Below are 16,652 nucleotides of genomic sequence, written 5' to 3' on the forward strand. Positions count from 1 at the left end.
GAGCTTTGTCTAATGATTCTCTTGCCAATTTTGGTGCTTGTAGCACATATTTCATTAGTAGTTTGATATCCTCAATTCTTTTGCTCATCTTTATGGTCGAAATATTAATTGCTTCTCATTTCAGTTATCATTTCCACTAGCCTATGTCTTGTGCAATGTCTCGTTTGTCAATCTGATGCAATTTTTCATTTTGTTAGTGCTTTGGTGTAAACAAACTTGTTCATCCTTATATTCACTAGGCCACTACTTGGTGTTGTTCGTGTAATCCACGCACATACGTAATTTTTCATTTGCCTTTTTTACCATCACGATGTTCGACACCATCGGGGGTAGTCCACTTGTCTTATCAATCCATTCTTTAGGAGTTTGTCAAATTCCCTCTTGATGGTAGTGTATCTTTCTGAATTGGATGGCCTCTGACGTTGCTTGATCGGCCTAGTCCTCTGGTCAATGCTAAGCTTATGTGTGATAATCTCAGGTTTGATTTCTGGCATGTCATCATGGGACCATGTGAAGACATCAACATTTTGTTGATGGCAGCTAATGATATCCTCTCTTACGTGACCGTTAAGTTTGCACCAATTTCCACCACTCTTTTCGGGGTGATCATTTGAAAGAACAACAATGATCAACTTTTCTACTCGCTTGGGTTTCAGTTTTCTTTTCTCTTCAAACGCCTCTTGGGTCGGGATCACCTCATTAGTTAATTGAGTGCCTTTTATTGATATCATCATGGTGTCCATCTTTTCAGGTCCCACATTTTGCTTGGATTTTGTAGCGTAGCAAGCTCATGCTAGTGCTTGGTCTCCTCTAACTTTCCCTACACTGCTTGGTGTTGGGAACTTCAATGTTAGGTAACAGTATGAGACTCTAGCCATCAGGTCTCCAAGTGCTGGTCGTCCAAGAATGACATTATAAACTGATAGGCACTCACTTATCACAAACAAGGTTGTGCAGGTTCCAACTTTAGGCCAAGTTCCTAAAGAGAGTGTGAACGGCATGTGGCTGATGTGTTGGATCTTTATACCTCCATAAGCGGTCAGCGATGCGGTTCCTCGTGTTAGTATTCTTGGCTCGACCCCCAGTTTTGTAAACTTTACACCCGAGATAATGTTTACCACACTACCGTAGTCAACCAGGACATTAGCTACCTCGCAATCTGCAATCAATGCAGTGATGATGATTGGGTCGTTATAAGGGTAAATAAGTTCTTCCCGTTCGACTTCAGTGAAGGTGATGGGCTCTGGTACCAGTCCTCTCACCTTGGTTGGTCTGGCATCCACTGAAAAGATGTTCGCATTGACCAAATGACCATACGCCTTGCAAGACCTATTAGAGTTTCCTGCCAGGGTTGGACCTCCAGAAATTGTGTTGATGACCGCCCGGGAGTACATTGTTGGGAGCGCGCCTCCTGACCCATAGGTCTTGGATTACCATCTTGGTTCCCATGAATGCTTGGGGCACCTCTCTCTATCAAAGCTAGGTATGTATCTGCCAAATGCATGCATTTTTCTAGGGTGTGCCCATATTCCCTGTGGTATCGGCAATAGTGTGATTCATCCATTCTTTCTTTCGTTAGAGGCCTGATCTTTTTAGGTTCCAAAAAGTCTCGTTCGATGACAGCAAAGATCTACGTTTTCGAGCCAACTAGTGTTTGAACCAAAAAATAAATAAATGAACAAATAAGTAAATAAAAAAATATAAAAAATTACAAAACAGGCAAGTCGCTGTAAACCAGAGAAGTATGTAGCAAAGAATTCTAGCTACTGCAGCCAACATGATTATTGGTCATGCCAATCATATCTCACAAAGAGAGAGAGAAAAGAAGAGAAGTTTAGGATAAGTATTTCAGGCCGTTCCATCCTACATGGACTTTAAAAGCCTCACAAGTACATCACTTCGAGAACAAACTGCTGACCATTGCATTTTGACTTGAAGACAAACATTTGTTGATCAATTCAAAATCAAATTCAGCCTCATATAACCACTATATATAGAGGAGGAGAGAACGAAAAAAAATCCACAGAGAGAAAGAAGATAAGACCCCTGCAACACATCAGAAGTAATTTCCAGAAAAGATGAGCAGTTTGTTCTTTACAAATTACAAGGTTCGAATGGCTACCTTCTTTTCTCTTTATGCAATGTTAAGAAAGGTCTCGTTGCCTTTTCAATCCCTTGTGAATGGTTATCTGGTTACTCGATTACTCAGGGCCTCGTTGCCTTTTAATCCCTCGTGGATGGTTATTATGGTTACTATAGTTCTTTGGTTACTGGTTACTCTGGATACTTTTAAATCCCTTGTGGATGGTTACTTGTTTCTATGGTTCTGGTTACTCTTGTTACTACATTCTGATTCTACAAAAAAGTTACTGAAACCAAACGCAACCCTTCATCGGTGTTGTAGGACGGTTGTCTGTAAGCTTCATTACTTGTACCCTCACTTTTCAGTTCGACAGGAGAATTGTTTCCGAAATGAGCAATTGGATCTGCCCTACCAAAATCAGGGAAGAAAGCCTCTCCCTGCATGGCAGTAGACACCTCTCTTAATGACTTTATCACGAAAATATTGTCTTGCCATTCAAGGGGGCGTTCATTAGAGTAAGATAAACAAAAGACATGGATCAACCTAAATAAAGTGCACACGTTCTCATCCACCACATACAATATGTCCAGGCACATGTTCTATCGTATGAGGAACGAGGAATATAAAAATGGGTATCAGTACTACCTCTGAGAAGTACGTTTTGAGCCTTTGCTAGATCTTCAATACAACACTTCTTCCTCTCCTCAATGTTGAATTGAAGTTTATTCGAAGGAACTCCCTGATCAAAGTTGAATTGGCGAGCAAATCTATTTGGATAATATGGCTCTAACAAGAGATTGTCACCAATTCATACAAGAAGTAATGCAGAGCGCAAACAAACTAGCAACTCAAATTTCTCTTCCAGCAAGATCCCGTAATCAATCAAAAAATAGCATTTATGTTGGATAAATGGACTGGGATGATACTGTACTGAGTCTTTAGTTCTGAAGACGAGCCTAGCTGAAGTAATATCTAAATCCTGAGCTTTAATACCGGTGTATCTAGCTAATAGGGGTAATTCTCAGGAAGCCCATTATCAGCATGGCGGCTATATAAACAGGTGAACTGTTCTCCCCAACCAGCCAATCACATAATGAACAGGAAACCAACTCCATGACTCTCCAGGCCCTTGTGGGTCGGTCACAATCTCCTCAAGACCATGATAAATGTGGCCCAATACTGACGGTGCAAGAGAAACTCTAACTCCTTAAGCTATCAAACACGCCATGTAAAAAGTTTCAGGTCTAATTTTAAAGCAATAAGAAGGCAAGACAAACCTATTAAGCCAATAAGCTAGGAAAGCAGCCAATTCCTCTTCTCTCGAAACCTTCAAAGTAGGTCCGGGAACTCATAAATTTTTCGTGTTGTGCATGGCTTATTTGTTGTGTGTCCTCGCCATAAGCTGTGTATAGTAGCTGCCCTCTATAAAATTGTCTGACCCATCACTCCCAACGTACAAATTTCTACTTATTTGAGACGCATAGTTGGGAGTGAATGCATAAAAGCTCAAAAAGCGTAGCAGGGTATGGCCCATCTCGGTGCAACTCTTTGTTCTTAGGAATAAACTCTTCATAAGGATCAACTCCTGAAATTGGTAAACCACCAATAAGTTTTAGGTCATACAATGATATGCTCATATCCCCATTCCCATGGTGTAAAGTGTTCGTCAAAGGATCCCACAGTTCTAAGAATTCTTTCCATGTATTCAAGCCTAATTCAGTGTCTCTCTGAAGTTGGCTAATATGAATTCTGTCCACTCCATTACGCCTATCTCAAATGTAGAACGACATCGAAAACAAAGATGAGTAGACCAATCTTGCTTGGTGTTGAGCATCTTGTGGAGGATATGATAGAACTTATCTTTAAAAGTAAAGAGGTCTCCGTTCTCGTCATTATTAACTTTTGATGCACATATTGAGAGTGTCCATATCAAAGTTGGGTGATACACTCAAAGTGAGTGCCAATTTTAACCCTGCACTGCATAGTAATATAGAATAAGTAGGGTATTGTTCTAAACTAAGGATTGGGGTACACTTCCTGTTAAAAACGTTAAACAAATTAGTATTATTCGCAAAGTATAAAATAAAAATAAAACAAAGTATAAGTATATATTTACAAAAATTACAAAATAGGGGATTTTGAAAGTATTTATATTCTAATCTAATTAAACTAACTACAATGATCAATCAATCCATGAATCAAGGAGAGATAAAGGGGACGACAAAGATGCATGATGTAGTCAACTACTATTAACATGAAAACAGAACACCAAATAATAATTCACAAATCAAAACATGCAATTGGAAGAAATTAATCAAGAACAAAGATGAACGCATACAAAGTCCTTATTACTTCCCTTAATTAGATTAACTAGATGAACATTCCATAATTAATCTTATTAATCATGCAAAGCTAGTGAATTCCCTAACAAAACACAATCAATGCATTAAGAACATGTGGAAGTTTGATTGATTTAAGAAGAATATACAAGTTAGAACGCTAATCAAGCATGCAAATCTCTTTGTTGATTTACCTAAGGAACTATAGGTTTTCCACTTAGCAATTAAGACCTAGAACACTAGCATATCTTTATTTGGATTCAATTACATGCAATCCCTAATTGTTTCGAACCAACTAAGATAAACACATAAAAGGTGGGATTGAAGCACAAAATCAACAAACATCCAATAACACATAAAGAAATCACAAATTATTATCTAAAAATCCTAAAATGTTTTCATGCTTCATAGTATTCGAAAACTAAACATCAAAACATGCTCTTTATTCTAACAAAAAGTCAAAACATCCAATTAAAACTGTAACGTCCCAAACCTGAATTTACCGGTTTACTAGTTATTTGGACGGTAAACGACCTTTATTTCACTTTTACTGTCGTTTAAGTACTTTTAGTGGCCCTAAAAGTTGACTTTTTGTTCAGGTCAAAATCTGAGAAAATGTTCTTCATGAAAGTTGTAGGAGACGTTAAACCGAGCGCGTGCATATGTGGTACGTAAAAATCGGAGCTCGTATGCAAAAGTTATAAGCGAAATACTAAAGTTATTGTTCATATGGTAAGTTTCTATAAATAGCCAACTAACTGTGGTAAGTTTCCATTTTTGGAAACTTACCCAGCTTTTCTCTCTCTTCTCCCCCGATTCTTCTCCTCTTCGGCCCGATTTCTTCTCCCTCCGATTTCTTCCTCCTCCGGCCACCCCACGATGGAATCCGGACATCAGCTGGCTCGCCTCTTCACCCTGGTCATGTCTGTGGTGGTGTTTTGCAGCGATTTGGCCGGAAGAGCTCGATTTTGAGCTGTGAAGGTTACTGTAGCAGTTTGGAGTTTTCATCGATTTCCGGCGATTCCGGCCGTCTCCGGCCACCAAACCGGCGTCGAAGGTTCGGTTTTTGTCAATGATCATTTCCCTTAAGGTCTTTCATTTCAATTTGCAGTGTGGAGGTCGAATTAACAATTGCAATTTCTAGGGTTCTTGTAGTTTTATGGAAAAATTTCACCGGCCAAATTGGAGCCCTTCAAGGTAAAATTGGAACTTGTTGTAGTTGTGAAAAATGTTGGGTCTGTTGTGTAGGTGGTGCTGCCAAAATTTGGTGGCCATCGGCGAGTGGGGCCCACGCGCTGCCACTGTTGGTGGCGCGTGGAGGAATGTAGGCCACTGTTTTAATTCCAGTTTTTAGTCCATTAAATCCTATAAATGTTGTAGAGCTTGTATGTGAAGTTTGGTGAATTATGGAGGAGTTTGGAATTATTTGTGAATTTCCGAAGTTTGAAGTTTTGTGATTGAATTGTTGGAAATCCGGCCATCGGATTTCCCTCGTTTTCATTGTGGAATATGTAAATTGAGGAATTGGTGTTGTGGAAGAGATTTGGGTGGAATTTGAGAAGTAATGGAGATAGGGATTTTCGGGTTTCGTTTAGGTTCATATTTATTTTATCGGATTGCCGTTTACGGAAATATAATTGTGTACAGGGCAATGTCGCGAGCTACGGCTAGATGAAGGAACTCATTTGCGTGGTCGCCCAATAGTACTGTGAGTGGACTTTTGTTTTCAAATAAATGATGCATGCATTTATTTATTAATGTATGCTCTATTTAATTGACATATTACATTTTGAGCATATGATTTATTTTCGGAGATTGATTTCACTTTATCCCATATAATTGCTTTCGATAGTGATTTGTTTCCGAAGTTGGTTATGATTTATAATCCTATTCGACGAATTATAATTTCCGATGTGATTTCCGGATTTATACTATTTATATTATATTTATATTCGTCGATTTGAGATTTTATTTTCGAAATGAGTTTTCGATGGAGTAAATCTTCATATTTATTTATCGACTTTTGGTTTTGGCATTGGGAATGCCTTATTGATAATTTAATTATTCTCTTAGCGTGTGGGACACGCTGTTGACTTATACGACTTTTTACGAGAATTTCCGGGTTCGGTTGGGAATCGTACTTGTGTTTTCTTTATTCGCGGGACTTATGGGGAAGCCTTACTGATTTTCGATTTTCTTATGATTTTAACCCACCATACCTGGGTCATCATATTTATTGCTAGCTAGCCTATTAGTACTCCTCCCTGCTTACTATGTGTTCGTGGGTGAGTAAGAGCAGAGCATGGGATGCTCCAGAGTGTGGGACACTCCGACCCGAGCCTGGGAGGCTCCCTTCTTTCGTATGGTGAAACTTCTTCCCCATATCTTATCGTTGCTTGACTAGCGGGGCTAGTCTGATTTTCACTGTAGCCAGCGGGGCTGGTCTTATCTTCTTGAAAAACGAGATTTCGGTTTTACGATATAGTTTTCGAATGTTGTGACTAGCGAGGCTAGTCGATTTATCGTTTTGGAATTCTTAGATTTAAAGCTAAATGTGTTTTCTAATTGTTGAATGCATCGGTTATTAAAGAGCATAAATGTGGGAAAGTATGAAATCCTTTTCTTTAAAATTGTTTATTTTTGTTCACTCACGCTAACATTTTTTTCGTCTACTTTCCCCTGGGCCTTTCGGTTTCTAATGCCCAATTTGCAGGCGAATTAGTGGAGGTCGGGCGTACATGACATTTGAGGCATAGTTGTCACTACTTCCGCAGTGTAGGATCCCATGATCCTTTACTCTTCTTTTTATATCCCTGTGTATAGTAGTATTACTCTGATAACCTTTGGGATTAGTATTGTTGAGTTTTGTGTTTTGTGAAAGTGGAGTTGTTGGTAATTGGGAGCAGGGTGGCTCCAGGAGTATAAGATTGGTTTGCTTGAAGTGTTTTTGTGTGTTTTACAGGTTTTTGGGTAGTCCATTTTAGGGGTGACTCTGCCCAATTTTTGGTAGAGTTATCCCTAAGGTGGGCCCCACAGGGCCACCTCGGATTTCAGGGTGAAATTCGGGGGCGGGTCCTGTCAAAAACAAGGTCCAAGAACGCAAGTGAAATTGTTTACAAGGTTTCAAGAACATAAAATTGAAAACAAAAGAATAGAGGTCACGATTACACTTTTGAAGAGATTCAAGGACGCAAGAAGGTCTTCAAAGGTGGTGGAGGATGATGAGGCTCACGATAAGGAGATGATGAATGGAGAATGGAGGATGGAACTTGCTTCACAGCTTCAAGTCTTGAACAATTAGAGAGGTATCAAAATTTTGAGAGTAAAGGGGAGGAATTGCGTTTTGATTCTGGGGTTGATGATGATAAAAACGTTGCTCAATGGTCTCTATATATAGAGGAAGCTTTAGACGTACGTCAACCCTAGCTCTCCTTCTTCAATTCTGATTCACTTTCCTTCTTTGTGTTGATGTAGATTTCCACTTGAATTTTCTCATTGGTCCACATCATCATGGCCGCAATATATCCTCAAAATCAGATAAAAAATGGAGTAGAAACCTTCCCAAACTCGTCCCAAAAGATATTCACATCCAAACTCTCCTTATTCGCGCAAAACAGATTTCTGGACGGATTGACCTTCATATACTAAATCGGCCATAACTTCTTCTAGAAAATTGATATTGACCAACCGTAAAAATATCTAGAAATTAGACATCCGTATCTTTCCAACCATACATGGATCATAATTTTCTTCATTCTGAGCTGCTCTCAGGACACTGTCGAAATTGACTAATCTGCACAGGCAGATTCCTAATTTGATACGAAATTGACTTTGATGCATTGTATCTTGTGTCCGATTAGGATTCCTTGTCTAATCTTGATTGATTTGCCGCCACATGCCTTGCACATGTCGTCCATGACATCATCTAGAAGCTTCATGAATGTTCTTGGGATCTCCTAGTCCACTCAGGTATCCTAGTATCATCAAGACTCCTAATGCCAACAGGTTTCCTAGCCCAATTAGGACTCTTGCATTTTCGCCATTTCTCATCATTTCCACGAGCTTGACTCCTAGTTGACTCAGGATTTCCTACTTCAACTGGGATTCCTTCTCCTAGTAGAATTGGAAAAACTTCATTTCTCCATTTTTGCGCCTCATTTCCTCCTTGCCTACATTTTCAACTCAAAACTACCTAAAAACACAAAACTAAGTTAGAAATAATAATGTTAAGAGAATAACTTAGCAAAATGTAGAGAGAAATGTCTTATAAACATAGTAAATATTAGTCTCATCATTGGGCACTGAGAAGACTATTGGGTGCACTAGTAAATCCGGAAGAAGAGGCTTGAAAACCGTGAAACGCTCTCTCGGAGTTCTCTTGATGTGATGGGTGTCCATCCAAATCAAAATGCCCGAAATCCTGTTGCGTTCAATTTTCTTTCGGAACCTAAAAAAAAAAAAGTATTTTTGTACAAAAACAAAAAAAATCACAAATGCCCAAATGTTTTGAACTATAATGGTTTGATCCCTTCACAGGGTATGTAAGCGATCTGGATTCCCTTCACTGGGTATGTAGGCGATCTGGATTTAAATTTGGATGCAACAACAACTTAAATCAAATCCCTAGTTCTTTCAAAACCAAATTCACTCAATACCTAACCAAAACCTTTTGACAGGTCATCTATATGTTGAAATCTCAAAGCAACAAAGTTGAACTACGAGTGGCTTGATCCCTCCTAGGGTACGTAGGCAGCCTGTAAAAGAACCTAGGTGCAGCCGTAATTTTCCACAACCACAACACATCTCCATATGTTAACTTTATCTTTGGAATCAAAGGGTTTTCCTTTAAAGTGAGGGGTTGTAATTAAGAGATTGTCTTTATCTTGAATAGGTCAAATTCGAAATAATAAAAACTCTATTTTCGTCAATAAAATAGAGCGAAATTATGTTGGATATATTTATTTACAATTTTTGCTCAATAACTAGCGGCGTGTATTTCCCATATCGCGATACTAGGACTTGTGGCATAGTTCCAGGATTCCATCCAGCGGTGGTGGGCCTGGGCTTCTTGTTATCGTTTGTTGGGGCCTTTGTTCCAAAAGAAGTATAATTGGTCCTCTTAGTCCCCACGATAGGTAGAGGGTCTATGATCATGTTTCTTGCGCAATTAAGATTTTATGTCCTAGAGTGATTCATTGCCTTACACATGAGTGCTTTGAAAGAACCTAGTGGGTCTTGCATGATTTTTATTGGTATATATACCGCATAGGCACAAATATCGGAAGCATAAGGCTCACTAGCCACGTGAAACAACGCCAATAATGCCCATAAATGATGCGGATACCATACACTTGTGGTATCGGGTAGACCACACCTAGTCCCACATTGGAAACAAAAGGGTGACAAGCCTATCCCTACACTATAAATACATGTCTCTCCACTCATTCAAGGTAAGCTACCACTCTCCACATACTCCTACCTAGTCTACGTTCTTACATGTATCTGACTTAGGTATCGGAGGGTCGAAGGCCGGCTAGCCCGGTCTTCCCTCTGACCTCTGTTCATGGTTGACAGTTATCGGATCTTGAAGATGGAAGCTGTCACTACCACCCCGTTTCTACCACTGAAACATTTGGCGCTAGAAGGAACCCTAGAATTTGGCGAAAATTCTATTTCGTGACTACTGGGTGTACGTGTCTTGGGCCTTCTTAATAAATAAAAAATCATAATCTAATCTAAAATAGTGTTTTTTGTTAGTAATAACTTACAATTTTGAGATGCCAAATCATCAACTAAACGTGTGTCACAATGTCATCTCACCGCCCCTAACTATTTATGGAGGTGTGTACTATGGAGGTGTAAAGAAACATTTAGCTTAGCACAAAAAAAAAAAAAAAGTGTTCTGAAACTACTAACATAGCATTAGTACAATGGTGTTCACCTAACTGACCAATGAAATTATATTTAACTACCTTTGTAAATTCAATGGTGGAAACAATTATTTTAAAGTTGTAGATATACATCCAGCCGTGGTTGAATATAAATTGGGAAAAAATCAGGACTGGTCACTGAGTTATGACATATTCGATACTTAACTAACTGTGTTTTCAACAATATCACTTAACTCACTCAATTTTGAAACCGTCTGTCACATAACTCACTACCGTCTATTTAATCATTAAATAATTGATCAAGTGCAATATATTGAGGGATAATTTCGTCCAATGAAGCTATTCCCACCATTTTGCTGAATCCCTCCAAATTTCATGTAAAAGGAATAATCTTCCCTCCAAATTTTATTCCTCCTTCCCTCCAATCTTTCTTTCTTTTCCCCTCAAACTATAGTTTCTCACATGTTTCTCCTAAAATAATAAAAATCATAAAAATCAAAAGAAACCCGATCTATAGGCCTGACCTGTTTATCCTTGAACCATAAAAGTAAAAACAAAATCAAATTGCAGCTGCACTATTAAAACGAACATGGATTGAACCTGGCAATTTCAGTCTAATTTTTGAAGCTGTATCAAAATGACATTCAGTACATGCTAACAGTTTGGGTTACAAAATCATAATTCTAGCTGCATTGTTGGTAAGACCAGCTTCAACTGACAAAAAAACTACAAGACAAGTCCAAAATAGAAGTTAAGTTCACGGCTTCCAACTTTTCTTGTTGGAACCCTCCTTTGGTCCTTGTTGGGCTCATGCTTTAGTGCTTGTTCCTATCACAAGTTTAGGCTTAGGCTTATGTGCTATTGACTTGGTCTTGAATGGCTTCCCTGTCTTAGGACATACAAATGTCCTGGACGTATGAGATGATCCGATAACAGTGGGCTGCAAAGAAGACTGAGGTAGAGGTGGTGATGAGATCATCGGTTGAGATGAAGCGCTTGCAACAATTGAGGGTGTTGGTACCTACACATACCATACCACCATTATTAAGTAGAAATTAGCAACATTAATTATCTGAGATAAAACTTTGGATATTGAACATCATACATAAGTTAATTGATTACTAACATTTGCAGTTTGCTGCACTGATCCATAATGCATATCACTTTCAACTTGCACATCACTTTGAACATTTTCAGCTTGCTCCACATGGACACTCTGAACATCAGTTTCTGATGGTTGAACCTAAATTGTTTGTTGCCCCAATTGACATTAATAAGATGCCTTATTACAAATAAAATATAAATTGCAGCCTCTATCATCAACGTTAACATAAAAGTCTTACCCCAGCTTGGGAATCATTGCCTTGTTGCTGTCTCCTTGAACAAGTCCTCTTATTATGGCCATCTTTTTTACAAACTGAACAAGTAATGGACTGATGGTAACTTCTTGACAACTTGGTTGTTCCAGGAGGTGGTGCTTGCTCACCTAATTATATGTGTACAAATGAAAATAGAATTTAATTAAAATAAATGCCTAAAATTAAATATAAACTGACTAAAACACTTGAAAAATAAAGCACTAGAATTGGATGCATTACCTGGTTCCTTGTTTCTTAATAGCTTAGGCCTTCCAGGTCCTCTAGTGTACCTTGGAGGTAAAATGGGCCTCTCAACAACCTCCCATTCATCAACACCAGGGATTGGTTTATCTGCGTTCATATGCAAGCATGTAGTTCTTTAGCGAAAAAGACTCATCCGCAAAGTCATCTAGTCATGATTTCCCACTCACTGTGACTTTGAAAATCGATGTTCATCAACTGTTTTTTTTTTTTTTTTGCCAAGAAAACCAACAAGAAGGACCAAAAAGCACCAAACAAACAACAAAGCGAAACAACTTGAGAACAGTACGATCTGCAACAGCCGACAAGAAGAATGAGACCTCCGCACCACTGCAGAGTAGCTGATCAATCAAATCCGACAAAATTGAAAGTGCAAAGGAAGGACCCATATCTAATTCAATGTTCCAACCATCAGATTTCCAGAGGTTAATGCAAACATCACATTCACCACATCGAACCAAATCTACCAAGAAACGGAGAAGAGCTCCGAGCAAAACTACCCAAGAAGGTAGACGGAAAGAAAACGAGAAAAAAAAACCGAAAGAGAGATACAAAAACCCTCTAGAAGAAGGAAAATTGAAGATTAGTTGCTCCCCCAACTCTCAAACCAGAGATCCAGATCGGAAAACGATCTAGATCTGGCAAGAGAGGGGGAGGAGAAGGAAAACTAGTCGGTTGGGTTTTGTAGAGAGAAGGCAGAGTTGGATTAAGGGACAAAAACAAAACTACAAAACTGAATCTTAAAGAAATCAATAAAGTAATTCATAAGAAGACGAAATCTTCTCCTTCCTTCCCTTTTTCTTTCTTCCACCGACTCCTTTCTCACCTTTGTCCTCTTGTTTCTTTGACTCTTAAGCAATAAAGCAATCAAATATTCAGATAACTCTGCTTTTCCAACAAAGATAGAGACAGAGAAAAGAATAAAGTAAAGACAATTGATTCTCTGTTTTTACTTTTTACTGGTGCAGCAACAGTAATCACAAAAGAACCTCACAGAGGTGTTGACGACCTCGACTAGAGAGGAACCCCTAACCCCAATCCCAAATTCCATCCTCTTAAGACACTAACCCCGATCCCAATTTCAATTTCAATAATTTTAAAACTCTAACTCCAGATGATTCACTTACCATGCCTTGTTGGTGGCTCCCCATCCAGTCTAAAATATCTCCACATTTTTGGCGCATCTGACATAGTTGCTCGATCAAAGTTTTCAGATTGTCTTCTCTTCCTCTCACTCCTACTCTCGTCTCTCTCTAGTTCTTCCCCTTTTTGTGTGATTTCAATCACAGAAAGTTGAGGTTTAACTCAAACTCAACTAAATGATATTTGCACCTTCAATTGGACAAAAATGACCCTTCCAGTTCAAATATTTAACGACATAATAAACGTCGTTACACGGTAGTGAGTTATGTGACAGACGGTTTCAAAATTGAGTGAGTTAAGTGATATTGTTGAAAACACAGTGAGTTAAGTGTCGAATATGTCATAACTCAGTGACTATTCCTGATTTTTTCCCATATAAATTTCTTAGTCAGTTATTGACTATATAAATATATTGAGCATTAATATTAACTATCAATATCATGATCATCTAGTAAGAAGGGTTTCAATTTTTTCAAATAAACGATTTAAAGACCTATTGATTCTAACAACTGATTGCAGAGTTGATCATTCCAACCTTTCAATTCATATATGTGGATCTCGGACCTATGAATAGGGATATTTCCTAACTCATAAAGGAAAAAAGAAGTGAGTTGGATAAAACTTATCTCATATTCCAAAATACATTAGAATTATCGATGATAAACAAATTCTTACAAAGGTCATATGATAACAAAACAACTTTGGAGAAAGAATCAATGGTTTAGCGGTGGAAGGTTCTGGACCATCTGCCCCTTATAGATTTGTAGTTGATCACAAATATCAAGTGTTCACGGATAATAGAGTTGCATGTGGAAGGTGAGAGTTGCTAATATCGCAATTTGGAGCTAGAAAATTTTATTGCGTGTGACTACTAGGTGTGCCATAGTCCGTCAGCTTTTACATTTTGTATATAATCCCATGGGAATTTGCTCTTTAATGTATTTATCTTTTTTTTTGTTTTTTAGAGGAGAGGTTTAGCCCCAGGAAGGTTCTGGACCATTGTAGATTTGTAGTTGATCACAAATTCCGCGTTACTTCCGTAATACGATTGGATATCTTACTCGGCCATCTCCCCCTATATAAAGCGTCTCCCATCTCCTTCCTCCCTCACAAGTTTCACAGAACTCGCGCAATTTCTCTGAATCCCAATTTCCTTTCAATTTCAAATCCCTCTTTCTCGATCCAATCATCCCAATCATGCAGATCTTCGTCAAAACCCTGACCGGCAAGACCATCACCCTCGAGGTCGAGAGCTCCGACACCATCGACAACGTCAAGGCCAAAATCCAAGACAAGGAGGGCATCCCGCCGGACCAGCAGCGTCTCATCTTCGCCGGAAAGCAGCTCGAGGACGGCCGGACCCTCGCCGATTACAACATCCAGAAGGAGTCGACTCTCCATCTGGTCCTCCGTCTCCGCGGAGGTATGCAGATCTTCGTGAAAACCCTCACCGGGAAGACGATCACTTTGGAGGTCGAGAGCTCTGACACAATCGACAACGTCAAGGCGAAAATTCAAGACAAGGAGGGGATTCCTCCGGACCAGCAGAGGCTGATCTTCGCCGGAAAGCAGTTGGAGGACGGCCGGACCCTCGCCGATTATAATATCCAGAAGGAATCGACTCTGCATTTGGTCCTTCGTCTCCGTGGAGGTATGCAGATCTTCGTCAAAACCCTAACGGGAAAGACGATCACTCTCGAGGTGGAGAGCTCTGATACGATCGATAATGTCAAGGCGAAAATTCAAGACAAGGAAGGCATTCCTCCAGATCAGCAGAGGTTGATCTTTGCCGGAAAGCAATTGGAGGATGGCCGGACTCTTGCTGATTACAATATCCAGAAGGAGTCAACTCTTCATCTTGTGCTCAGGCTTCGCGGGGGTATGCAGATCTTTGTGAAGACTCTGACGGGGAAAACGATCACTCTGGAGGTTGAGAGCTCGGATACTATTGACAATGTCAAAGCAAAGATTCAAGACAAGGAGGGTATCCCACCAGACCAGCAGAGGTTGATCTTTGCAGGAAAGCAACTGGAGGATGGCCGCACTTTGGCTGATTACAACATTCAAAAGGAGTCTACCCTCCACCTTGTACTCCGTCTCCGCGGTGGTGATGTTTGAGAAGGTTTCTTGGTGGTTGTCACAGTGGTGGTTTCTATGGGTTTCGTTAAGTTCTTTTCAGGGCATCTGTCAAGTCCATTTTATGTTTTTCTTCAAGACTGCTGGCTATTTTCGTTTATAATAACATTTTCTCTAGTTAAATAAATGTAGGTGTTGGCTTTTTCTATAATTGTGTTTGTGAATTTATAGATTTTGCTTTGTTCAATATGGTGTGGATGTAATGCACTTTGAGAAGGTAAAGTCTGCCGGATGGAACCTATTCCTGTTATCAGTTGTGTTTGATTGCTCATCAGTTTCTTTCTTATCTTGTTGAAAACAATGATTCAAAATAAAAAAGCTTTGTGTATAGCAGGCTGAGAGGGTTTTGTGAATCTGGTAATTATGTTAGCATATTTCTGTTCCTCATGTGTAAAACGTATCTAATGTCAATGAGCCAGTAGATGGGGAAGAAGGGGAGTGTGATGGGAACCAACTTCGCTTTTAGACTAGATTATTCTCAAAAACAAAATTTCTGTCTTTCTAGTGCCACTTCAGTTACGATTTTCAGGTCTAACATTTATGGTTGGTAATAAATTGATTTTCCAATTTAGGGTTATTGAGTTTCATTAGTAAAGGTTGTCATATAATTATCAAGTGTCATTTGATGAAGAAGGGACATTTAGATCTCCTCAGATGCTAGCTAATTGTATTTCATGTTTAGTTTTGCTGCAATTTTATTTGTCTGAGTAATGTAGAGACAAGATTCTTTAAGCTGGGTTTGAGATACTTTAATCTAGGAGTATGTTTTTACTTTGCTCTACCAAGAAGTCAAATTGCTATTTAGCTTTAATGCTAATGCTCTTTTTGTGAACTTGGAGGCATTACCTTATTTATCTTTCCTTCGTTTCTATGTTGTCACTTGTCTCCATCCTCATTGTCTCTCAATGTAGTCTAGATATGTTTTTACTTGGTAAGGCCTGCAGCATAATCAGATGATGGTCATGAGATTATGGGAAACAATGTTGGAGAATCCAGTTAATAAAAAACAGTAAAAATTTTCAGTTACTTTTCACTATGGTGTACGTGCTTGACTTTTGCTATTTGGCTTTTCATAAACTGGTGTTGGGGTGGTTGTGGTTGTGGTTGTGGTTGTGGTTGTGGTTGTGTACTATAGACTAGAATATCTGCTATGCTAAAATTTCATTACCTGGAGTTATCTTGAGCCTTTACCTATTGAAACAATTATTGACACAAGGAAAGGCCACTTACATATAAAGGTCATGATCTATGTAGTTGTTAAATAACACCATTTTGTGACCCAGATTCAAGCAGTAGATTTCAAGAATGAGGAAGATTTGGAGACATTATGTTGGATACATTGGTGAACATACCGGTGGTTCTAGAAACTCTAGTGAGTCCAATCAACTCAAACTTTATAACTATGCGAGGCCAGACTCTCCAATGTCTCTACTCATTGGAT

At 39.0% G+C, this 16,652-nt stretch overlaps 2 protein-coding genes across 2 annotated transcripts; one reads left to right on the forward strand and one right to left on the reverse strand.

Moving 5' to 3' along the window:
• Positions 1 to 10,889: 10,889 nt before the first annotated feature.
• LOC112167105 lies at positions 10,890 to 12,659 on the reverse strand. The gene is made up of 4 exons (XM_024304073.2): positions 11,912 to 12,659; positions 11,657 to 11,799; positions 11,440 to 11,556; positions 10,890 to 11,334 (listed from the first exon to the last, which is right to left on the reverse strand). The coding sequence occupies exons 1-4, from the start codon at positions 12,030 to 12,032 to the stop codon at positions 11,122 to 11,124; spliced, it is 594 nt and encodes a 197-aa protein (XP_024159841.1). The 5' UTR covers positions 12,033 to 12,659; the 3' UTR covers positions 10,890 to 11,121.
• Positions 12,660 to 14,174: 1,515 nt separating this feature from the next.
• On the forward strand, positions 14,175 to 15,544 carry LOC112167104 (polyubiquitin). The gene has a single exon (XM_024304072.2). The coding sequence runs from the start codon at positions 14,273 to 14,275 to the stop codon at positions 15,191 to 15,193; it is 921 nt and encodes a 306-aa protein (XP_024159840.1). The 5' UTR covers positions 14,175 to 14,272; the 3' UTR covers positions 15,194 to 15,544.
• The last annotated feature ends 1,108 nt before the right edge of the window (positions 15,545 to 16,652 follow it).

Source organism: Rosa chinensis, chromosome 5, assembly GCF_002994745.2.
Source record: "Rosa chinensis cultivar Old Blush chromosome 5, RchiOBHm-V2, whole genome shotgun sequence".
NCBI classification, from domain to species: domain Eukaryota; kingdom Viridiplantae; phylum Streptophyta; class Magnoliopsida; order Rosales; family Rosaceae; genus Rosa; species Rosa chinensis.